This window comes from Sphaerodactylus townsendi, linkage group LG04 (assembly GCF_021028975.2).
Source record: "Sphaerodactylus townsendi isolate TG3544 linkage group LG04, MPM_Stown_v2.3, whole genome shotgun sequence".
Lineage (NCBI taxonomy): Eukaryota > Metazoa > Chordata > Lepidosauria > Squamata > Sphaerodactylidae > Sphaerodactylus > Sphaerodactylus townsendi.
Genome location: NC_059428.1, coordinates 61,337,510 through 61,363,839, shown reverse-complemented (window position 1 = coordinate 61,363,839; position 26,330 = coordinate 61,337,510). Strand labels below are relative to the sequence as shown.

General features: G+C 46.7%; 1 protein-coding gene across 2 annotated transcripts in view; it reads right to left on the bottom strand.

Annotated features, from left to right (window-relative positions):
* Nucleotides 1-26,330, bottom strand: part of NCAM2 (neural cell adhesion molecule 2) — a 273,716-nt gene that overhangs the window by 61,895 nt on the left and 185,491 nt on the right. For both annotated transcript variants that reach the window (XM_048492570.1, XM_048492569.1), the window contains exons 10-11: nt 19,018-19,205; nt 17,217-17,313 (exon numbers count right to left, since the gene is read on the bottom strand). In XM_048492570.1, coding sequence (XP_048348527.1) covers nt 17,217-17,313; nt 19,018-19,205 — 285 coding nt within the window. The remainder of the gene's footprint in view (nt 1-17,216; nt 17,314-19,017; nt 19,206-26,330) is intronic.

The window sequence follows — 26,330 nt, the reverse complement described above, 5'->3', positions numbered from 1 at the left end:
GTGGTGAAGGAAAAACCTCCCAAACCCACCATAGGTACTTCTGAGCACAAGTACACAGAACTCTCTCTCACACAAAGTTTAATAACGCTCTTGCAGAGGTTTCAAAGCCAATTTCCTACGTCTGTTTCCCAAAAGAAGTTGTGTGTCCACTTATTCCTTTTTGGCAAAACAGGTTCTGCCCACATTCTCCATCAAATCTGTTATGCTAGCTCAACAGTTAAAATGTTTCAAAATGGTGATGGGGAATAACTCAGCTTGGCAGCAAGACATAGACTAGTGGGGGGATCTTTAAAACAACTATACCAGAAAATGGCTTGAAACGTTCTACAGGAGACCAAAATTAAATTAAACATTTTAATAGATTTTTTGGTAAAAACATTCATAAGTGAAATGTGGAGAAGCTTACACACAGTTACAGAGAAATATAAGCAAGGAGGAAAAATAGGTTTGGATGAAAGCTTAGGAGGGGAGTAGCAGGGACTTATTCGTTACCTATGTTCAGATGAGAGGTTCTTGAAGAAGGCAAGGATTCAGACGGCCAGCATGTGAATCCAAGAGAAGGACGATATATCGTGAATCAAAACTATCTAGACGCAAGAGGGGTTCAGGCTTGTAAAGAGCTGGAAAGAGCCAGTGAGCTCGCAAGGAGCTAGCTAGCTAGCCAGCTAGCGCTACAGATAGAGAGAGAGCGCGAGTGCGAGCTTGGAACTTGGGGTGTACTTTTATACCGCATATCATAGTCTGGGGTGGGAGCAAGGAGCTCTCTTCCTGGAGTTCTTGGATTTCCATGCTGGGATAGCTGTGTTGAGCTGATTAACATCCTATCTATTGATTTCCAAATGTGGGGATAGTAGGATCAATTGTCTTGTGATTGAATCAGGGGTAGCCTTAAACGGCTTGGGCAGAGTTTCTTTTAGGAGTCTCTGTCCAGGTATGTCATGTAGATTTGGCTGAGGCTTAAGTTGATCAGGGAAGGAGCAATTGTAAAGGAGTTGGTTGCTAAAGGCAGGGAGATGCAATCCGTATGGCAGGAAGTTTCCTAGATCCTTTGTACTGCATCAACCTTGGCAGGGTGTGGTAATCAAAGATATGTCCATGAGGTTTCCAGTCTCTGCTGACTAGATTATCCCTTTCAGTGATTTGATTTTGCTGACAGGCCTTTTGCACACTTGGCCTGTTTTTTGGTTTGGACACTCTGCTACACACACACATATGACAGCTAGCATTTGCCAGTAAATATTGTATGAACAAGAACAATCATATTAAATCCACTATTCAATAAAGCAGGGTAAATAGGGTAGGGCAACACCATCCCCACACAATGAAGGGATACAATACAGGCACAGATGAGCAGGGGTGGGGATGCAGCTACCTTTTCATAAGAATTAGTAGCCACCTCTTTCTTCCCCCTTGTAAACAACATGGGCCCTACCTCTAAAAAGCAGGTTCCTACAGCTGAGGCTGGCAGTATGTGAACATTTGGGCAACTGAGGGACTATTCAACAGTTTGGCCCAATAAGAGAAGGCTTACTTTGGCAAATCTGTCCCTATAAGTACAGCCCTATGGGCCGGAGGAGGAGGAATGCTGGCAGCCCCAGAGAAACTGTTAGCACAGTCCCTTGTGACAGTGCCCCTATCCCCTCAAATACAGGCACAACTGGAGTTAGGGTGACTGATAGGTGCCCCACTGTGTTCTTTGGTATTGCTGGTCATAAACTAATGGCACCTATTACAAATTGGATTAGTGCCCTATACAACAGCAGTGCTGGAAGGAAAAGACACAGTTGAAGCCAACTGCACTCATGGGATGGATATCACTTGGTATGCTCCTCATGGGGGAGAAGGGAAACCTGGTAAATAAAATAATATGCATTTACAGATAGACATGCATAAAAGCATAAATGAGCTGTGATAATTTCTTGTATGAGTCTCACAACTGCTTACAGAAAAAAATCTAAACTGCATAATGAGAATGCAGAAATATCTAAGTTCTCAATTTGCTACAATAGGGCCCCTTCCGCACACGCAGAATAATGCACTTTCAATCCACTTTCACAATTGTTTGCAAGTGGATTTTGCTACTCCGCACAGCTGCAAAGTGTGTTAAATGTGGATTGAAAGTGCATTATCCTGCATGTGCGGAAGGGGTCTAGCTGAACAATAAGGCTATCACCTATCAGAGGCCAAGTGAGTAGGCATCAAAAGAAGTCATCCATCTTTATATAAGTTATTATTTGAATTTTGCAATTGTTCTACTAATTCTGCACTGTGTTTTTCAAGTTGCAAGATGGTGAACTTCAAGTTACTTTGTCAAGCAAATCACTGAACATTATCTGGAAAATGCGACATAGCTTTCTTAAAAAGAATATCCTAAAGACGTTTTAGGATTCAGTGCTAAAAACATGATACACTTCAAGTGCTTTTCCATGTGAGTGGAGAACAAAGTGCTGTGGAAGCACTCTAAATAAAATTAATTCCCTGAAGACCCTTAATCGTTCTAAATGAGATCAACATGCATTAGCAAGTCATACATTATCACAAGATAATATGCTCAGCAGATAATCTGTATCCTTTAAAAGGTATACATTACTTCAATATATAAAGGAGGTCTTAATATACAAACTAGGCTTCATTACTTATTTCATACACAGCGGCTAAATCACCAAAGTTATGCTTAGGCTGAAGGCATAGAAAATAATATAATGTTTAAATTGGTATCACTACAAACATATAAACCAGTTAATTTTTAGGACAGTGATGAAGCTTCTAACTAGAGTTCCCAGACTCCCACTCAGGGCAGGGAATTCCCCACCCCTGAGTTCCCTTTCCTGCCACACTCTGAGCTGTAGTGGAAGAAAAATAAAATTTAAAAATGCCTGTTTGGCTTACAGTCTGACATCATTTCTTGGAAAAACCAGAAATGATGTTAACCTTCTCTAGGAATATTCCAAACCCACACTGTTTATTATATTGTTTTACCATATGGTTTCCAGCAATTCCTAAAGAGGTGTGATGTCACTTCCAATTTTCCCAGAACACTGTGATTGATGTCCACTCACATGTCCCCACCCACCCACCCAGGTGGCAGGTGGAGTCTCCTTATATTACAACTGTTCTCCTGATGACAAAGCTCAGTTCACATGGAGAAAACAACCACTTTCAAAGGTCGATTCTGAAACAATATACTCCATTGAAGCCTCTCCTCAGCTTCCATCATCCTCAGGTTCCACTCCCCAAAACTGGATTTGGCAACACTACTCCTGCAGATTGCCAGGTCAGGCCTGGCAAAGCTACTCCAAGCTCCTGTGAAGAAGCACATATGTCAATAAGCAGGTGAGAAACTGTGGAGCTATGTGTAAACCTGGTCCCTGGTCCCAGGATCCTCACTTACCATTTCTGTTCCATCTGGTTCCTTTCAGAATGGGCCGGGCAACGAGAGCTGCTCTCTTTAGAGCCTGCCTATCCCAAGCTTTTGCCTATCTTCTTTCTCTGGTGTAGGCTTTCTGTCCATCCTCCTCCTCAGTTGGCCTTTTCTCCCCCTTTTATTCACCACTGTGACTTCACCTCTTTTTCCACCACAGTCCTGCCCCTGTACCCTTGTGTTTCTGTGAGTTCTCCTTAATTGGTCCTGTTTTTCCTGTGGATGGGGTTGGGCTTGTCCTATGCCTCCTGGACTACTCTTGAGTAGCCCTGCTGAATGAGGACATGCTGTCAGTCCCTCCTAGCCCTGTTGCCTTACTGTTCCTGTGTTGGTATTCTGATACCAGTCCAACTTCCCACCTGTATGTTTTAGAGGCTGTGAGCTGGCTGGAGTACAGGATGGAGGGCACCCTGGGCTGCACAGAAGGTTAGAGCAGCCTCCTTGCCTGCCCTATGATGACCTGCAGTCCACTCCTGCAGGAAACCCCATCCCAAGTATGCTGTGAGCCTGGGATGGGAGAAGGCTCTGGTGGTAGGGTGTGCCAGTGGTGAGCCCAGATGACCACTAGTGATCCAAGTGGCTGCCAATTCCATTTTCCTCATGTTGCACTGGCTGGAAGCCCTCCTCATCAGCTCCCAGGTTCTTTTCTCCATCAGTTGTACCCTCCATCAGTTGCTTGTCAAGAGGGATAGCCAGGGCTAGGGTCAGCAAGACTGTGGCTGTGTCCTGACTTGGGCTGTCAGGCAGATATGTCAGGTTACAACCAGGATCTGTGTCTAGTCTGAGAGTCCATTAAACAATTTCAGCGTCAGAAGTCCAGTCCAAGAATCAGAATGCACAGAAACAGTACATCTGAGGAAGCACTGCAACAGTCACAAGCTTAATTGTGTTCAGGCCAGTATACTCTGTGAACCTGCTTGGTATAGGGTCTTCTAGCATGTTAGGCTTCATCCTGTGAAGACTCTGCTTCCCCCTGCTGCAGAAGGTGCCTTCTCTGAGCTATCAGGCATGCACTTCTCAATTTAATTTGCAACCTCTCCCCATGTCTCTGTGTTGGTTGACATGTGGGCTCAGGTGAGCTAGCTGCATGAGTCTACGCAGCTGGAGCAGGCCTGGATACATGGTCTGCTTCTGCAGGCCAGAGGCGTAGCTGGACCAAACTGTGCCCGGTGCGCAGAGTGTTTTTTCCGCCCCCCCTGCCCCCCATGGCGGCCCCCCCCACGGCACACACACACACACACACACCATCCCCCTTCCCACATTTACCTACGTTCCTTTTCTTTTTGTAGTACTTTTTGAGGCTGAAAAACGTGGCCTATTTACAGTTCAAGGAGAAAGCTGCCTGACTAACTATACTTCCCAGGAGACCTTGTGAGCCCCAACATCTCCTGGGAACTGTAGTTCCTCAGGAAATTTTCCCCCTGAACTGTAACTAGGCCACTTTTTTCAGCCTCAAAAAGAACTACAAAAAGAAAAGGAACATAAGTAAGTGTGGGAAAGGGGTTGGGGGTGTGTGTGCCGTGGGGGGGGGGGGGTAAGGTAACCAGCAGAAAATTACTTCTGCTACATTTTTAACATTGGGTGGTCTAAGAAGTTTCCAGGCATTATCTTCATAAGCATAAGCATTTTATTGTCATTGTGCACGCACAACGAAGTTTACAGCAGCATTCCTCGATGCACACAATTTCAGACTCATATCTCATCCTCACTTTCCCCTTCCTCCACCCATCCCTACACAGCCCCAAACACATCAACACGAAGCCGCAGAGTTTAGCCTAGCCACAGCTCTAGAGTAGAAGCTGCCTCTAAGCCTCTTTGTCCTAGTTTTGATAGACCTGTATCGTCTGCCGGATGGTAACAGTTCAAAAAGAGAGTGTGCTGGATGAGACGGGTCTCTCAGAATATTTTGGGCTTTTTTTAGGCGTTGGGAATTATAGAGTTCTTCCAAGGAGGGGAGAGGGCAGCCGATAATCCTCTGTGCAGTAGTGATCACCCTTTGGAGCGCCTTCCTATCTGCCACTGTGCAACTGGAGAACCATACACAGATGCAGTAGGTTAAGACACTCTCTATAGCACAGCGGTAAAAGGACACCAGGAGTTTTCCATTCAGTTGTTGTTTCCTTAAAAGTCTCAGATAGTACAGTCTTTGCTGGGCCTTCTTAACCACCGTGGCAGTCTGTACGCTCCAGGTCAAGTCCTCTTTAATCATGACGCCCAGAAATTTAAAACTAGCCACCCATTGATCTCCATTTATAGTCAAAGGCTGAATTTATGAGCTATTCCTTCTATAGCCCGCTATAAGCTCCTTTGTCTTGTTAGTATTAAGAACCAGGTTATTTTCCCTACACTATGAGAGCAGTCGGTCCACCTCACTCCGATAGGCAGACTCATCCCCTCCAGAGATGAGCCCCACTACCGTTGTGTCATCGGCAAATTTGATAATGGTGTTACTATGATAGACAGGAGTACAATCATATGTATAAAGGGTAAACAATAAAGGACTCAACACACAGCCCTGTGGCGTTCCCATATTTAGAGTAAGAACTGAGGAAACCCGATTTCCCAGTCTAACCCTCTGGGAACGTCCAGACAAGAAGTCCCTAATCCACAAACAGATTGAATGTGAGAGTCCAAGATCCACAAGTTTTGTCACCAGTCTTTGTGGTAAGATTGTATTAAATGTGGAACTAAAGTCCGCAAAGAGTATTCGCACATAATTCCCCTGTTGTTCCAGATGCGTCAAAGCAGTGTGGAGACTAATGGCAACGGCGTCCTCCATAGATCTGTTAGTCCGATATGCAAACTGATGTTTATCAAATGTATCTGGAAGGCAAGAACTAATATGCCTATGGACCAGTGTTTCAAAACACTTCATGATGATGGGGGTGAGTGCCACTGGTCTATAATGCTGAAGATTGTCAGCAGGAAATCTCTTTGGTAATGGAACAATGATGGAAGCCTTCAAACAAGATGGAATGGTGGACTGGGATAAAGATCGATTAAAGATCCCAGTAAAAACACCAGCCAGTTGGTTAGCGCATTCCTTTAAATGTTGCCAGCCAAAACAGTTCTTTTTCTCACCTCCTCCACCCCCACTTACTTTCATTATTGTTGTCCTTGCCATTTTGTGCAATGCTGCAGAGGGTCAGCATGTCTGCCTTGTTTGCTAAAGGTTTCCCGTGAAAGTTTCTTCTGCTAGCAGCTCATCTGCTCGCTATTTCTGTCTAAAATGTTCAGTAATAAAGTCTGTTTTGCCTCGTGATCCAACACGCATATAGTTTTTTTCTTTTTTCTTTTTGTTTTGTTTTGAGAGAGGTGTTTTCATAGCTATGATGACACCATCTGAGAATCACAGCTGTTTGAAGGAATGGCTTACCTCCAGTTGAGAAGCAATGGGTACTTTCAATTGCAGGTAGACCAGCCCTCTGCAAAGGACAGGTCTACCCCTCACTACTTAATAGGAGGTAGACCAACCCTCCAAGTGGCTGCAATTCTCAAATGATGTTGTCATAGCTATGAAGACATCTTCCTCAAAACAAAACAAAAAGAATAAATGACATGTGTGTGAGATAGCCAGGGAAAACAAACTTTATTACTGAACTTTTTGCATGAAAATAGCAAGCAAATGAGCTGCTAGCTGAGGAAACCTCTGCAGGAAACCTTCAGCAAACAAAGGCATGGAGACTCTCTGCAACAACACACAAAGTAGCAGGCACGAGTGGTAAAAATTAGAATAAGATCTGTTTGAATGTGGGTGAGAAAAATAAAATATTTCCTGCTTTCTGGAAAGGAAGCAGGAAATGTTTTGACAACATCTTAGGGGAAAAGAAATTCTAGTTTTTGTCAGAACCCTGGGTTAGGACCCAATAAACACTTGTTTGGTTCAAGGATTTTTTTTGGCAGACTTCAGAGAACAAGGAGAAAGATGATTCTGGCAAAAAGGTGCCAAGCAATTAATAATATGTCCCACACATCCCCACCCCCACATGAGAACAATACAGTACAGAGAAACCCAGACTTGAGGCCCATCCCAGCAGTAGACACTCAAGGCCAGGCTGAAAGATAGCCAAGCACCTGCAAAAGCGAAAGCAACTCCACACAACACCCCCTCCCATAACCATAACCAGGCTTGACATTTCTGCCTCCCCTAATATCCTCCCCGATGGGACGATATGATGGTAAGCTCTGTGAAAATCCTTAATCAACCTGGGGGCTCTAACATGATCATCATCAAGCCACTCCTTTTGACCAGTGGGAAAATGAGTCCAAGCAACCAAATACTGTAAGCGTTTGCAATAGATACGGGAGTCCAGCACCTCCCAAATTTCATGATGTGGTTCAGCATCAATCAGAGTTGGGGGAGGTGTGGAGAGAGTTGGATGCCAGGAATCTGGAGGAGTGGCTTTCTTGAGCAGACTGCAATGGAAAATGGAAGAAGGATGAATTTTTCTTGGATTCTTTGGCAGGTTTAATTGCACAGTAACCTCATTGATCTGGCGAACCACCTGGAAAGGGCCCAAGTATTTTTTACAAGCCTGAATATTACTCAAGTTCTTGGTAGAAATATACACCATATCCCCCACAGCTAACTGGACGTTTATGTTTGTCAGCTTGTTTCTTATGGCTGTCTTTGGCCTTTTGAAGTACACAGAAGATTGGATCCCACGCTTGCACAATCTGCTGAATCCACTCCTGGAGCTCAGGAGGATCAATAGCAGGTTGCCCCAGGAAGGGGAGGGGCTTGTCTGATTGTCCCAAAACTGCTTTAAAAGGGTTTTTCCCAGTGCTACTAAGAACAGCATTATTGTAGGCATATTCTGCAAATGGTAAGAGATCCACCTGATATCCTGGTGATGGTTGATATAGCACCGCAGGTATTGCTCCAGAGTCTGGTTGGTGTGTTCTGACTGGCCATCAGATTTGGCATGATAAGTTATTGCTCCATCCCCAGTTCTCCACTAGATTCTGCTGTCGCCTCCCTGGACGTTGGATACTCCTTAGTCACTCTTAAAGCCACACGCGCCATTCCCTTCTTCTTCTTGCTGGGTTTTGGGTAGGGGATTTTGCCAGCTTGGTGGGGGTGCCTTTGGAGCCAGTGGTTTGCATAGGCAAACAGCTGCCAGGTGCCCACTGCCCCCACATACAGACATAGCCCCAAATGATGCCTCTGAGTGTATTAGGACTCCCCGGGCTACTGAAATTGAGATGCACCCGTATGGCTGCGCTGGGAGACAACTGGTGGTCGTATTGGGGCTGGTTTGTCTTTATTCCGCAGCACATTTAACATATGGGCATCAGCTTCAGCAGCTTGCACAATCCACCCCTTCAGGGTGCCTGGATCTCCATTCACAAGGGACTAGTGTCAGAGCTCTGGGTGAAGGGCTTCTTTGAACGTATGAATGAAGACATTCTCTGGCCAGTCAATCTTGTTGGTCAAAGCCCGAAACTCGGTTGCAAGTTCAGCTAGGGGTCAGTTCTCCTGCTGTATGTGTTGGGCTTTAAATCCTGAAAGGGATCCTCAAATCTGTGTTCCATCATGAAACGCGGGAGGAACTGAAGCTCTAGCGCATGGCCCCACATACCAAGCTGCCGCTTGGCCCTCCAGGAATGCTCCAGCCTTGTGCACTCTATCTGTTTCATTCAGATATTCCATACTATGGACCTGCATGTACATATCCACATGGAACAGGGAAAAATGGTAGTTGCTCACCATTCCAAAGAGCAGAAATAAAAGGCTTTTGGATGTAAGACCGTTTATTCAGACATCTTAGAAAGCACACACACACGACATGGCAGGAATGAGCATCCCCGCTCAAACAACAGGTTATAATGCTGACTAACCCATCCCCCCTGCCCCGTTCTCATGAGAACGGAATTCTACTATGCAACAGCGAGATAAGCATTCTCACAAGGTTGGTGCAGGTCCTGGCCGGACGCCCGGCCAAAAGAATCTCCTTCAAGGTCAGGTTAGGCTGTAAGGGAAACAAGAACGACTGAGATCCTTACACTCTGCCTCCCCTAAAGAAATCTCCCCTTTCCCCCCCCCCGGTTTGTCCAGAAAAGCCTGGTGAAATGCAGCAATTAAAGAGGGGGCATCGATATTCTCCTTATACACCCATTGATTATGGCCAGAAGAATAGCCAACCCATGACACCAGATATCGTAGACGTTTGCGAAAGAAGCGAGAGTCCAGGATAGCGTCTATTTCATAATGCTTATGTCCATCAATTATAACTGGCGGGGGGTGTCTCGGAGAATCGTGCCAGGCATCTGGGCGGGAGCCTCCTTGAGCAAGCTGGAATGGAAGGCCGGGATGAATGTTACTTAGTGAATTAAGAGCAGATCCTAAGCGAGCAGTAACATCATTGATCACTTTGTAATCTAGAAAGGGACCCACAAATTTCTTGCCAAGTTTTGAGTATTTATGCACGTCTGGAAGGTTTTAGTGGACAAATAAACCCAAGCTCCAACACGTAAAGGGGAATTCTGAGCGGTGTTTATCTGCCTGAAACTTTGGGCTTCTTGGGCCTGTTTTAAGGTGGACTGAACTGACTTCCAGCCTTCAGCTAGTGACAAAATCCATTGATTGAATTCTGGTGGCTGCAATACCTCCGCCGGCAGCTGGGAACGCGGCGGGAAGGATCGACCAGAGACTACTTGAATGGGGTTTTCTGCGTGCTGCTATGAATTGCATTATTGTAAGCATACTCTGCGAAGGGGAAGCAATTCACACCGATTGTCCCTGATGGTAGTTTGTATAACAAGCGTAAATATTGCTCCTAGTGTTCTGTTAGATCCGTTCGCTTTGCCCGTCACTTTTGAGCGTGGTAAGAGGCGGCGACTGGGTGTGGTTCCCAACAACTCCAGGAAAGCCTTCCAAAATCGAGAAATGAATTGAGGGCCCGCGATCCGATACCACCTTCTCAGGAGAGGAATGCAGAAGTAGATGTGTTGAATGAATAACCGGAGCTGAGTTTGGGAGCTGAAGGTATGGTGGTGCAAGGAATGAAATCGCCTGTTTGGAGAAGAGATCCACCACCACCCATAACACAGTGTTCCGTTGACTGTTCGGCAAGTCAGTGATAAAATCCATTGAAATAACCTGCCAGAATTACGGGAGGCAGCGGGATGGAGTTTCAGTAACCCATGAGGCTTTCCCGGTATTGACTTGGCCTCTGCACATATGGAACACCCTTTAATGTAAGACTCAACGTCCTTGCGCGCGCCACAAAACTGGCGGGCTAGATGAAGAGGTTTTCACAAACCCAAAGTGCCCAGCCTGACAGAGCATCATGGCATGCTTGAAGAACCTGCTTTCGGAGGAGGAGGAGCGTACCAACACCCCTTTCCAGACACCATCCTCAAAGCGTAGCTGTGCATCTTTTCCTCTGTTGGTAGCTTTCGGCGTAATCTACGCCTCCTTGAGTTCTTGAAGGAAGGGGAGGCGATGGCTGGGATAGGCATTAGGGGGGGGTGATGTAGAGGATTGTGAGCGGGTGACAGCAATCCTAGCTGGGAGGGAGAGAGAATGGTGCGTGGAATATCCGTGGGGATCGTCTCCCCTCCCGGGGAGGCGGGACAACGCATCAACCAGCTTATTGCTTTTACCAGGGAAAAAAATGGACCCGTAAAAGAGCGAGAGAAAAAAATCAATAGCGTAATTGTTTAGCGGACATTTTGAGGGGTGTGGAAAGCACAGCCAAATTTTATGATCCGACCAGACTTGAAAGGGGTGCTTGGCTCCTTCTAACCAATGGCGCCAGAAGTGCTCAGCAAGGATTTGATGGCAGCGGTTTTCCTTATCTCCGACAGTCCAGTTTAGTTGAACCAGAAAATTTTTTGGATAAATAAGCACGGTACCAGTTTATTGTCTTTATTTTTCTGCAAGAGGGCAGCGTAGCGCCTTGTCGAAGCATCCCGTGAGCGATGAAAGGAAGCTCAGGGTCAGGATGTGTCAGAATTGGCTCAGTTGTGAAAGCTGTTTTCAGCTGCTGGAGCGGCTAATTGGCATTCCTGCGACCAGGGGAGGGCCGGGCAGGGCTTGGCAGCAATCCCCGCTCCGCTTTAGTCGCGTAAAAGATCAGTGGCGGTAAAGGCAAGTTTGGCAAAATGGGAATGAAGTCACAATAGAAGTTAGCAAAGCCTAAGAAAGATTGCAATTCCCTTCTATTGGTGGGGGCAGGCCAGTCAACCACTCGCGACCACTTTAGCGGATTACATTTCCTAGAACCCGTCAGAGGATATTGATAGCCCAGGTAGTCTATGGAGGTTTGGGTGAAAACAGCATTTTTGACAACTTGGCAAAGAGGGAGTTATCAAGTTAAGCGTTGTAAAACTTCCAGGACTAAAGCCTCATACTCTTCCAGTGTCTGTGAGTAAATCAAACATCATCCAAATATCGACTACTCCCTTGTACAATAAATCATGTAATGCTTAGTTTATGAGGGCCATGAAAGCCCCTGGGGCTAGCTAATCGAAGGGCATTATTAAATATTCATATTGCCGAATTTTGTATTAAATGCTGTTAAATGTTAGGTACCCTCCACGATCACGAGACCACGATAATAAGCTTCCATAAATCCAATTTGGTAAAAATCAAGCCTTTGCCTAGGGCATCCAAGGGTCCTTTATTAAGGGCAAAGGATATTTGTTGGAAGATGGAAGCAGCATTTAGTCCCGCGATAGTAAGTACACAGTCTTAACGAACCGTCCTTTTCTTAACAAATAAAACAAGAGTACGGCATGGGTGTGTTTTGTGGCTCGCCCGTATGAAACCCCTTGGGCTAAATTTTTTATCAAAGAGGCGAATCCTTTTCCTCGATTAAGGACTCATCACGATAGATCCTATCCTTAGGTAATTGGGCTCCGGGTAGTAGCAGGATCTTGCAATGGTATCTCTATGGGGAAGCTGATCGCACTCCTGTTCCTGGAAAACTCTAGATAGGTCTTGTCCTTGGGGATTTCTACAGCAAGGGAGCCCGACAATTTACATTGAAAGCTGTAGCGATGGTTGCTTCCCCCCTCTACCGATGGATCTTCCCCATCCATGCTTGATCTCGCGGGGGGGGATCTGAGAATTGAAGGATTAGCTCCTTCCAAAGCGAAGGTTAGTTACGTGTAAAAGTAGCCATGGCATACCTAAAACAATGGAGTGCTTTGCAACTGGAGCAAGAATGAAACTAATCTTTTCCCAATGATAAATTCGCAGCGGAGTGCGGTTGGGTTTTGAACCAGGCGGACCCTCACCACCACCCAGTGGGCTTCCCCGTCCATTTGGGTGAAAAGGAATGGGGCTTCACCAAAGGGAACCGGTCTAAACCGGGTTCCTGGAAATACCGGTTTCATAAGACAGTGGGAGCAACCTGAGTCCACAAGTGCAGAGGCCAAAATCGCAGCGTATGTTTACTGGGGTTGGCTAAAGGAAGTCAAAATAGTAATGCGTGGCCCCACTCACTCACGGATCAGGAGGATTAAGATCCCACGGGTGCAGCTGAAAGACTAAAGGCGCCAGTTTCTTCCTCGCCGACATCCTCATCAAAGTAGCTTTGGGCGATCCTTGAGTTGGCAGGCTGGATTTGCGTGGAAGCTTGGCAGGCCAGTCACGGGCCCCGGGAGGGGAGGCTTCTGCTTCTTCGGGCAGTTGGCAGCCAGGTGGCCAGGACCTCCCGCGAAATGAAGGCACAATCCCAAAGCGGCGGCGTTTTGGCGTGGTCTCGGCGCTCTGGCGGGCTTGTTTTAGCGGCGGCGCCCGGCATGTTGGCTGGTTTTGGTAGGCCTCCAAGCGGGCATAGGCAAGGCGGGCAGCAACCTGCGAGCGCGGTACCGATCCTAATCCCTGGCGTTTGCGGGATCGAATAAGGATCACTGTTTCCGCGAAGTTTAATATCCATTGCCGAAAAAAAATGCTGCATTTCATGCGCTTCGGGCCGATCCGGTGGAAGTTTACTGCAGCGCTCGCAGCTGATTCCGCAAAATCAGCAAAGGGCGGATTTGCCCTGTTGGATGGATTTTACTGTCACCGGATGGCATCGTTTTCAGCATTGGGATCTTGGAATCGAATGCGCAGCTTGGAGGAAGCCCGCTACCGTGCGGGTATCGTCCCCCTGCAATTCATAAGGAGAAACAAACCACTCAGCGGCTACCCCATCCAACACCGACCCAATGTCTACCATATTTTTTTGGCGTTCAAGAGCGATATAGATCATGAAATTCTTGCATATGAGCATCGAGGTTGCAGAATAAAGTAAAGGAAGTTTGAATGCCAGCGGTACCATCAAAGCGAGCTGGGATGGGGTCTGTAGAACCTCCGGCAGGAGGGCGCAGATGCGAAGGGTGAAGATTGTAGAGCACCAACTGGGGCTCTAACCAGCGTCTCCGTTGCGTCGTAGAGTTTGCTCCCGTTCAGCCAATTCCCTTTCCTTGCGTGTTAAAGGCGTCTTGAATTAAGCGTGCAAAGCTGCCCTCTCGATCAATTTGAGCTCTCTTTTCGTCACCGTTGAACGGCTAAAGTCAGTTCATTCTGGGTTTGGATGGCTTTGATGTTGTCGCGCTGGCGCTGTAAATCCAGTTTGGACTGATCCAGCACTTTGTCATGGAATCGTTAGATTCTGTTGATACTATTGGTATAGCAGCTTCTCTTTCCGCGGTCCAACTCCATTTGGATTTCCTTCGCGTTGCTTTTCCGCGGTCCGTTGCAGACTTTCCGCAGTCCCGTTGCAGATTCAGCGCTCCTCCTCAGTTAGCTTTCGTGCTCCCAGGCAGGGTTGGCGTCCTGCAGCATAGCCACCGCACTGTCCCAATTTTTCTTTCGGGCATGGGTAGCGATTCGGGATCGGGATCCAGTTCCTCCTCCTGATGGTTTTCCTCCGCCTCCAACTGCTCCAAAGTTTCACCCATTATTTCGTTAGGCTCCCGGGTTTGGTGCTGCCAAGGTGGTGTGGAACCCTCTTCGATCTCGATCAACCCTCCGTCATCGTCCCTGCTTCCGCTGTAACTTTGGGGGGCGAGAGCTCCGGTGCTATGCCACTGCTGATCTCTGGAAATGTCCTCGAAGTATTTGTCCAGGAACCTTTCAATGGATTCTTGGGTGTCAGCATGAATGGTAGATAATCCAAACTCCTCAGGGACTGGCTGCATCTGGGGTTTGTAATCCACATGTTGCCGGGTGGAAATGAACGGTCAACAGGCTAACCGATCCATAGATAAGGCCCAAAGTCTCCGCATCTCCACCACGATCTGAACCATGTCGATGCGTCCCAAGGGAAGAAGAGGCAGACTCGAACTGGACGAGGTGGAGAGGGCACCAGCCGAAACGGATCATCTCCCGGATCACCGAGGTCTGGAAGGAGAACCGAAACCCTCTATGGGGAGGCTATAAATTGCCTTCCACATGGTCAAGAGTACTCAATCTCTGCATGTTAGAACACCAGAGATCCAAACACAGTCAAGAGAAAAAATGAGTTAGTTTCCTGCCATAATGTAAGGAATTCCAAAGAGCAGAAATAAAAGGCTTTTGGATGTAAGACCGTTTATTCAGACATCTTAGAAAGCACACACACACGACATGGCAGGAATGAGCATCCCCGCTCAAACAACAGGTTATAATGCTGACTAACCCATCCCCCCTGCCCCGTTCTCATGAGAACGGAATTCTACTATGCAACAGCGAGATAAGCATTCTCACAAGGTTGGTGCAGGTCCTGGCTGGACGCCCGGCCAAAAGAATCTCCTTCAAGGTCAGGTTAGGCTGTAAGGGAAACAAGAACGACTGAGATCCTTACATCATCCCCGTCGAACCAGACCTTCAGCTTCTGTCGCCAGGGTGGGTATTCCTACCACCTGCAGCATTGCTTGTGCTAGTGTGGCTGGCATAACTCGAGGTGGTGGAGGCGGAGGTGGTGGCTGCTGGGTTACTGCTTAACCAAATTGACCCTGTACCCCGACCAGTGGCACCGGGCGGAAACTCGAGTTGCCTGGGCGGCTGCCCTGCAGATGGCTGTTTGCAGGTCGAGTATTCACTGCCTCTGCGGCCTCAGCATGACCCATGAGCAGATTTATCTCATGATTCAGATGACAGATTTCTTTATGGAGATTGTCTCAGTCCTGGTGCCAAAGGCTAGCATCCCGGCGAGGAGCCCCCAGTGGCTGCCAGGCCTTTTCCTCCTCTGATTTGGTATAGCGCTGGTTCACCGGCCGGGTGAGCCAGGCAGAACTCTTCCTCCATTTATACTTAGTCTCCACTCGAAGGTGAGGGCGCGTCCCTAACCCACAGAATGGAGCCTCCCCAGGCCTGGTTCAGCTTTTTTGTAGATTGTAGGATGTTGTACCACTCTAAATGACTGAGCCTATATTCGACCTCCACTGTCAGGTGGCTCCTTGGATTCAGTGATGTAGAATCTCTCCAGGCCCAGCATGGCTGTTTCCACTTCAGGTTGGGCCTTCACTGCCTAGTAGAGTAACGTCCCGGGGTAGAGACCTTCTCCCCCAGGATGTCTCTGGAGGCCTGCAGACCCCCGGAGGGGGTCTGCAGCATGAAGTCAGAATTAATGGCAGAATCATCTTAATGTCAGATCTCTGGATCAGGACCCAACAAACACACATTTGGTTCAAGGATTTTATTGGCAGACTTCAGAGAACAAGGAGAAAGATGATTTTTGCAAAATTGCCAAGCAATTGATAATATGTCCCACACATCCCCATCCCCACATGAGAACAGTACAGAGAAACCCAGACTTGAGGCCCATCCCAGCAGTAGATACTCAAGGCCAGGCTGAAAGTTAGCCAAGCACCTGCAAAAGCGAAAGCAACTCTACACAACACCCCCTCCCATATCCAGGCTTGAAAGCAATGAGGCTGGAAGGCTGGGTTTTCAAAATGTTTTGGGCGAAAAGCTGTGCAGAATTCCTGCCTAAAATGTATTATCTAATATAAATCATCACCAATACATGTTTGTGATGGTGAAGGACTTCCTTAGTCTTTGCTTGGCAAACACCATATGTGTAAAATATAAAAGAAAGTTATTGTTGTCTCTTTCCTATTATTTCTCACACAAAAATACTCTTCAACAAAGACAATGCTTCAATTCATCCTCTTTTGAACTTGCTATTTTACAATAGGTATTAAGAGTCATTCTCATAAAAGTGATAAAGAAAAGGTTAACTGCTTATGAAGGAGACACAGCGACATTTAGCCAGCATAATCAACCTTTAAGAACTGAAGAACAATTAGAGCAAATGAAGCCAGACGGAACGATACATAATCATCACCTCGCAACAGCTTGGCATTGTTGTGAAATCTGTGCCTTTGATTTACATCCTTTGCTGGAATAAATCAGTACAGTTCTCATTTTATAGCCAATGAGAACCTACAAAAGGTTTAGTTTTATTCATCTGATGAACTAGGTTCTTGTTCAGGAAAGTTTGTAGAACAGTAAATCTGTTAGTCTTTAAGATGCTACATTTTTTCCTGTTACCAGGCTAGCAAGATTATCCTACTGGACTTCTATGTTTAGCCATTGTAGAAGCATGCACAAGCAACATGCAGTGTTCATTACTACAAGTAAGGCAAAAGTTCATTTTTGGACATTTTCATCTTAACACACAGCACTGAAAACAGAGTTGATTTTGCAGAGATTGTGATTTTGTGTGTATTAATCTTAGTTATTTGCTTTATATAATCTGCTTTATTTCTACTATGCTTTCCTTATTTGTAAATTGACTTGAAAATTAATTTTGTACTTTATGGCAATACATAATTATTAAATTGTTAAAGAAAAATAAAACAAAAATACACTTACCAGCTAAGTCAAGTATATATTCTTGATATCGTGTTCCTATTCGGTTTGTGGCTGTGCAGTTGTACCTCCCAAAGTCATTGTCAAATGTGGGAGCAATCTTAAAATAAGAGATAATACAGGTGAAAGGTAAATTTTTGCAAGCTCTTAATATTTTGATTTTAGTGAATGCATTTACAAAACAAGTGAAATTGTTAATAATAATCTGTATTGATTAATAGCAGTGAACATTTTGCCATCTTCCTAAACCTAAATAAAACTCAATCTTTATTATCTACTTTCATCTTTCTATGTAGCCACACAGGCACTTGCATGAGCCCTGGAAAGAAATGGGAGGTCTTTGACCATTTTCCAAAATTCCAGTCTAGATATCCCTGTGGAGAGATCATGGTCCAGATAATAAGTCATTTGGAGCAAGAAAAAACAGAAGCCTAAATGCAGTGGTGGGATCCAAAAATTTTAATAACAGGTTCCGATGGTGGTGGGATTCAAACAGTGGCGCCGCCACACACACGCACCTCCAGTCCCTATTGGGCAGGGAGGTTGCTTTAGTAACCCCTTCTCGGCACTCAGAAAAAATTAGTAACCACTTCTAGAGAAGTGGTGAGAACTGGTTGGATCCCACCTCTGCCTAAATGGTAATGGGTGTGTGGTGTGGCACTGCAAAATCTCCTGCTCCTAGGATTGCAAGTTTCCTGCTATGGGCAAGGGAAATCATGCCACTGCTCGGTCTGTCTTCCTACCTCCCTGCTGAGTAGCAGAAGAAAAATGTGTGGGTGGGGAGATAGGGAAGGCAATTGCTGGCATCCTGATGCAATGATGTCACTTACAGTGTGTTTCCAGTAATACTGCAGCATTCTGTCAAAACTCTATGGTTAAACCATAGATTAGAATAGTGTTTTATTACATCTCCAGTGGACTCCCCCCACATAGGCGAGTCTTCTGCTGGTTGTTCTGGTAGTCCTAACCAATCTTTACAATGGCCTGCAAAGGAGAACCAGATACTAGGATTTGGAGGACCCAGAATTGAATCTTGCTGGACACGTCAGTGTCCATAATTGTAACCTACTTCACAGGAATGTTGTCATAAAAATTAAATAAAGGTTGTTGCAAGGTATTCTGGATTCCTATTGAGGAGAAAAACCAGGTATAAACATCTACAGTTATGCCCTCCACATTGCTGGGGTTAGGGGCACAATGTCCTCTCCCCGATCTTGAAAGCCACATAAAATTTTTTGGCCCTCCCTTTGTACCAGATAATAAGTTCGATTTTTTCTCTTTCTTTGCTTTTAACTTAAAAAAATAAATTGTGTGTATGTTGATAGTATACAATAGTATACAATAGTATTCATATATGTTATGTATTTCTGAGTTTCTAAACTTTTTCTGTGTTGTCTGCTGGCCTTCATGTGTTGTCTGTGGCTTCTGCAAAAAAATCCTATTTAATATTTTTTGCTGACCTATGATATATCAAAACTGTGATTGGGAAAGTTGTGATGTGGAAGGGACAACTGTACATAATAAATAAATGTATGCAAGTGGTATCAAGAGGAAGGAATTCTCTGTACAAAGGGCTATTTCCTGTTGTTGACTGAATCAGGTTCTGAACTTTTGCATGTTTAAATATCTCATTTTGAACAGTTAAGAAAAAAAGGTAAAATGGTTGATAATGACACAATAACAACATTTATAGAGGATCTTAAATGGTTTTAGTACTAATTGTAGTCAGACTGACATAGTGGTAAAGAAGTCACAACTTCAACAGAGTAGGATGGAAGTTATTTATCTACACTGAAACTCTTACCTCTAATATTAGTTTGTTTCCAGCATCGTGAATCTTTAAATGAGCTGAGTCTCGTCCAGGTAAAAGTAATTTTCCCCGTCTCCACTGAACAGAAGCTGATGGATTAGATAGAACATCACAGCTAATATTGATAGGATTCCCTTCCCATGAATAATATGTTGTTTGATTTGACACAAAGATTGGAGCATCTGCAAAATATAATATAAGCATTTTATTTCTTTACCATTCAGTTACTCAAGTTGTTGTTATAACATCAATGTCAATTGTTGCAAATTAGATTACTTACATATTCCAAATACTCAACACTAATCCTTTTTTTTTTGGGGGGGGGGGATTCCTACCATGCACTCAAACTTCAAAATGAACTGGAAAATCACATTAAGCGATGAAAGTTTATGAAAGTAGTCTGAATTCCAGTATAGAAATCCACTTGTTATTAATCACTAACTAAACAAAAAACAACAACCTATCATTATGCAAGCTACTTTTGTGTTTCTACATCTGTCTAGAAAGTGTCCCTTCTTTGGTCAGTCATCTCTAATATTGTACAATTGAGAATTGTTATTGCACAGTGTTGTGATATTTCTATAGGATTACAGCCACTGCATTAAGACACCTTTTGGGGAGAGTGGCATATAAATTGAACCAAATAAATAAATGAGTTGCCACTGAAATTAAACTAAGATCAGTTACTGCACAGTTGTGGTGTGGAAACTGTTTATTCCCCATGCCATTAACTGATAGCTACAGCATGAAGGAATCATTTTGTTCCAGCAATCAAAGTTTTGGTGAAAAAACCCTCCCCTCCCTTGCATGCCACCCCTCCCTCCCCTCCCCCTCCCTCCGCTAGGGTGGGTGAGCCAGGTCCAGATGTTGGGGCTCCTCTCTACCCTCCCTTGCATGCCAGCCGTCCCTTCTCCCTCCCCTTCCTCCACTAGTGTGGGTGTGCCATGTTCAGATGCCAGGCACCCTCCCTCCCTCCCCTTCCCCTCACTCACTTCCCTTACACCCCTTGCGTGCCACCCATCCCCCTCCTGCCGCTAGGGTGGGTGGGCCATATCCAGATACCGAGCCCCCAAACACCACTCAGAAATGTGCCCCCAAACACCACTCAGAACTTGCCATTCAGAGCTGTTCCATCCTACTCTCCTTTCCTTAGCAATGATTAATTAATTTATTTACTTGGCACCTAGCATGACAAGTAATTTTAAAATGGAGGCAATAAACAAGCAACAGCTGAATCTGAATCCAGTGAAGACGGAAGTCCTGTGGGTAGGTCGAGGAGAGAGGCCAGTTGACTTTGCCTTGCCTACCAGATCGAGTAAGGAGTTCCAAAACAAATGAGATATAAATGCAATTCCTCTATCCCGGATTGTTTCCATGGGCTCCAATCACTGCCAGAACAGCACACATGTAAACAGGAAAAAGGAAAATGGGTTTCTTTATAAAGACTTCAACCCATTATAAATTTGCTTGCAGAATCCACCATGGCTCCAGTCTCTGAATACAACTATCCATAGAACTGGTCATGTTGAGAATTAGATATATTGACAGTGAGAGAGACTTAACCAGATATAAATCCTTCCCAGAAAGAATAAAGCGAGTTCCAACAAAACTGCTAAAAAGGATTCATAGCATTACTGCTGTGTATCTGTTTGCCTGAGCCCTTTCTTTCAAACAATGGGAGATGTAGTAAGGGATTATATAAATTGTTCCTCTTACAGGCGTATGCTTGATGATTACTGCTGACCCACCCAACCTCCTATGAGATATTTTGGGAGTTGCTCTATCTCCAGAAGCCACCGTTCCACTTTGAGCACTGTCATTCCTGTCTCAGAATCTTTTCCACATTTTCAATATATCTTATATGGGCTATAATGCATTTCAGCGGAGCATTCCCAGTTTTCATTCCATCTTTTCCCATTGTTGCTAGCAAAGAATCATGTCATTCATCTTGGTATACCTCAGTGTCAAACCAAAGAATGCAATGCAAACCAGCTTGAGCAAAATACCATAATGTTGCAAGAGTAGCAGAACTAATTTTTCAAAGCACAGAATCCAAACCAAACCAATGTGGTAAGGAAAAACCAAGCCACTCAGTCCTAAATGCTGGCACTGTGGAGATCAAGAGGCATATTATAGTCATATGTGGACGGAATGTATAGAAGTGAAAATTTTTTGGACAACCGTAATGTTATATATCGAAAAACTGGTGAAGAATAATATTGGGATAAATAATGATTTAATGTTCATGGGTGTAATGGAGAATAGAAGGGTAGATAAAAATATAGCTACATGTATAAAATAATGATCAAAGCAGCACATGCAACAATAGCTTTAGGCTGGAAAGAAAAGAAAAAATGGACAATCCAGAAATGGTTGGAATATATCTGGGTACAAGTGACACTGGAATATATCTGGGAACAAGTGACACTATTATTTTCGAAATAATAACAAAAAATAAACTGTGGCAAGATAAACAGAGCGAAATTTGGAAGATATGGACTATATATGCGGACTGGATGAAAGAAGCTGGAGTCAATGAGGAGATATGGGAGAAGAGATTACAAAAAATGAACTTACTGCTGTTTGTTTGATAAAACTATGAAGAAAATACAGGGGGGAGGGGAAAAAAGGGGAAAATGTATTGTTTGAAAATGAATGAAGAAGAGTATTAATATAAAATGGAATATTCAAATGATACAATAAAAAATTAAAAAAAGGAGATACCAAGCCTTGTCTACAAGACAATGGCACAGACACACAACAAAATTAAAGAAAAAAACCAGTCTTGGGAACTTTAAACACTGGTTACTCCCGAGTATTTTAGGAGTTTTCCATACCCGTTTACCTGTATCCCAGAAAATCCCAGATACCATTCAGACATTCAAGTATACCTGGAAAACACCAATAAGGTATTTTTTCATATATTTATTCAAATCAGAAATATTCAAATGCACTAGTACCCGAGTAACCACCTACCCAGCTACTTTACTGAGCTGAGCCAGCTGCCAAAGCTCAAGCTGGCATCCTAGAATAGGAGCTTTCTCTGCAGGAGGAGGAGCAGTCCATTCCACCAATGGCCAGTGAGTCCAGAAGAGGAGTCAGCTCCTGGTGGCAATCAGGGCAATTTGACCTGGATGCTGCCACCTGCTGCCTAGTGTTACCAGATTTTTGTCTACACTGGTGCAGTAGGCATGTCCCCCAGCATTACATCCTATACCCAGCAGGAGTAACCATTGCTGCTTGACAGGGCTTGACAGGATGGTACTGTAGCTGCAGGTTTGTGTGTGCCTTGGATAGTAGCATCACAGGAAACTGGGGACAGTTGCCCCTCCATGTTGGGCCCAGAAGAGTTTTGCTGGTTGCTTCATAGTTAAGGCTGTCCACATGAGCTGGAGCTATTTCCAATTCTGCTTGTGGTTGGAAATCTTTCAAATAAAACAGCAAAAAGATGAACATCTCCATAATTTCCAATAGAATGCAGCAACAAAATCCTGAAACTTTTAAAACTACTTATCTGACTTACATCTGGAATGTGTGATTATGTTTGCATTGGAATTTTGAAGAACTAATAGAATCTGAAGGAAGATGTATTATTTTGAAGGTCAGGCTTCTGGAAGGCAAGATTTATACACTAGAATGATATATACACCAAACTCAGGAGTAATCTACATCGGATTTTCAAGAAGGAGTGATAATAATTCTTGGAGACATGAATGAGGTAATGGATAAAAAATAAAGATAGGTTCCCTCCCCCACAAAAATGCAAAGGAGGCAAACTTCCCAAAATATGTTTAATTACATTGAAATGTTATTAGATGATTCTCATAGTCTCAGACATTCAAATACTAGACCATACTTTCTTTTTCTAGTGAGTGCAAAGATGCAATTAGATCATTCCATATCCCAATTTGCTAGCACTAACCTGGCAATGAAACAGACATAAGAGAAAATAACAATCTTCTATTACAAGAAAACATAGGCCCTTTCCGCATGGACAAACTACGATGTCATGGAAACGGCAAAAAGAGCGTCACAGCGAAAGCGTTCGCACGTGCAGCGGTGGAGGTGCGCAGCTGCGCCGGCGTGAAAATGATCAACCGGCGCGAAGCCGCGGTATTCAAAAGTCGCTCAGGAATGGAGGTTTTTCAAATACGGTGCTCCGAGTCGTGCGAACCGCGGCCACGGAGTCGGTGCCAAAAATGGCAACTGCCAAACGCCAGCCCACACTGGCGGCGGCCATGTTGGGAAGGGAGAACCATTGTGGTGGCCATGGTGGTGAGGTCAGCAGCGACAGTTTGAAAGCGCTCCGCGCCCTCCTGTGTGGCGTTTAAGAGTCACGCACACCCGCAGATGTGCAACCGCGTTCTTTCAAAGCTGCACAAACCCGAGCCTGCAGGGGGACGAGGCGCCCACCGTGCAGACGACGCACCTGACCGGACTGAGGTCACCCATACCGGGACACAAGGGAGGAGTAGTGGTCTGAGGAGGTTCCTCTGTGACCAATGGGGGGAACAGCAGCTGGTCATCCCACTGTCAAGGGAGGGAAGACAATTGGGGTGGAGGAAATGCAGAAACCCGGCACACTAGGCGCTGTTGGAGACACACGTGTAGCATCACAGCATCAGGTGGAGGTGGCTGGTGGCCCTGTGTGAGTGGCCACCCATGCAATGGCCAGTGACAGGGAAGCTGGAAGGCGGCAGCCTGGCCGAAGAGTTGTTTGGAGAGACAGGGAGACCCGGGACCTGTTGGACATATGGGGAGACACGCCACAATATAGATGTGTTTGAGCGGGAAGCCTGGCAGATGACAGCTCGGGGCCACCACCAGACGGCTGTTGAATGCTGCACAAAAACAAAAGCCATGAGGTATGAGTTTAAGCATGTGCTGCAGCACAACAGAGGGACAGGTAATGAGAGAGCCACCTGTCCCTACTATGAGGAGCTTCAGCGTATACTCGGGGCGAATGAGAGTGTCCAGCCAGGGCGGGTGGCCAGAACCTACACCATTCCAGCCGCACGGAGGGACAGAGGTGCAGCAAGCCGCCACTCCGGTGTCACGGTGCAGCAGGATACTTCAGAGGAGGCACCCTCAGCTGCCAGAGCCACCCCGCCGCCCAGAAGCCCCTTGGACTCAGGTGAGATAGGAGGTGGGTCCCACCACCAAATCTCCACTAGCACCCTGAAATGGCTGCCTACCCACCACTTCCCTCCAGTGCATGGACCATGGGAATTAGAAGTCAGACTGGGTCCCAGTCAGTGCTGCTCCCCCGCAACACAGCTGGGCCAGCTGATAAGTCCAGGTCTGCGCGGGGGAACAGGGAGGGATGGGGCATGCCAGGGTCACTACCAAGGCCACTGGCATACTGCCAGCCTCCTCTACGCAGAGGTGCGGCACTCCGTTCCACCCCTATGCCCCCTGAACAGACATTACCCATTGTGTCCCATAGACATCACTGCCACCCAAGACACGGATCCTGGCGAACGACCAGCTGGCTGGCCAGCCTCGGCTGGCTCCGGTAAGTTCCCTCCCCATCTGGGTGTGGCTGCGGAGGGGCGAAGGGCTGCAGGGCTGTGCCTGTGAGCACCCACTGGGGTAGAGATGCGCCAATGTATGAGGGTGAAACTTGATCCTTCCGTCTGGCAGAAGCTGCGTCAGATTCATCCACCCAGGTGGATGACAGAGACCAGGAGGGATAGGAGCCACAGAGAGATGCGGAGGGAGACGGCGATCCTGGGGAAGGGCCATCCACATGCCCACCTCAGTGAGGTATAGCACCAGCAGCTGTCTGGTTGGGTGGTTCCAGACAAGAGGGGGAAGGTGGCTGGAACCAGCCCTGTGCTTGTCACCCACAGGCCATTCCAGACAGCGGCAGTCACAATCGCCACCACCAACGGAGGCCTCACCTGAGCGGCGGCTGGCCCAAAGTCGACGCCGAGTCCGAAGGGTCGTCGTTCTTGCAGATATGGGCTGCCAGCTGCTGGACCAATGTGCTGCTGAGGCAGAGAGCCAGAGGTTGGCTCATGAAGCAGAGCAGGCATGGCGGGCAACTGCACTGGAGGAGCTCCGGGAGATTCGTGAGGAGATGCGCCTGGATCTAGAGGCCTACGTCGCTTTGGTAGCCCGCACCCATTAACTCATGGCTGAGCGAACAGACGTCCTGAGGAGGCTGGCAGACCTCAGGATCCAGCAGTACGGGGTCCCGTCAGAACCGTTGCCCCGCCTGGTTCCTCTCCCTGACAGACCTGTGTGTGACTGGAGACAAGGAGACAAGGAACAGTGGGACCCCCTGTGCTCTTCACCTGCAGCCAATCCCAGGAGGCAGCCAGGCCCCCTCCCCCTGTGTGGGGCAGACACAGACAGACCCGGGAGGCAGCCGGGCCTCCTTCCCCTGTGCTCTTCATCCACAGCCAACTCTAGGAGGCAGGTGGGCCACCTTCCCCTGTGCTCCTCACCTGCAGCCAGCCCCAGGAGGCAGCCAGGCCCCCTCCCCCTGTGCGGGGCAGATGCAGACAAGCCCAGGAAGCAGCCGGACCCCCTTCCTCTGTGCTGGTCACCCACAGCCAGCCCCAGGAGGCAGCCGGGCCCCCTTCCCCTGTGCTGGTCACCCACAGCCAGCCCCAGGAGGCAGCTGGGCCCCCTCCCCCTGTGCGGGGCAGACGCAGCCAGTCCCATGAGGCAGCTGGGCCTCCTACCCCTCTGCCCCTGGTGACAGGGAGACCAGGAGAACTGTGGGGCCAGTCCCCACCAGCAAAGCAGGCCTGGAGCACCCCACCACCCACAAGGGTCCATGGCCGTGGGAGGGGTGGCTGCCAGGGCAGTCGGGGCAAAGCCCAGGGAGCTGGGACAAATCTCTGAAGGAGGAGATAGGGGTGGGGATGGGGAGAGAATCCCTATAAGGGTGCATAACCTGAAATAAAACATCCTAGAGGAACCGACCCTGGCTATTGTGGTAGTTGCCCCCTCCCTGGTGAATGGGTGTGGGACATGTGGGTGGGGGCAGGGGTTGGTGACAAGCATGGGCACACAGATAAGGCAATTGTTAACAGTGCACAACTTTTATTTGTCAAACATAACAACAGTGTCAAGAAACCCTCCCACACCTCCACAACAAGCGCTCAGACTCTCCAACCAACCCACAAGACCCCCCTAACCCACAACAAGACCCTGCCCACAATGGAACCACAGAACCAACACCCAACCCATTCTTCAGAAGCCCCCCCTCTTCAGTCCAGACTGCCGGATGTCTAGTCATCAAGGGGATCCCTCTGAGCTGGAGGGCAGACCTGCTAGGTGCAGGGCAGGCCCCC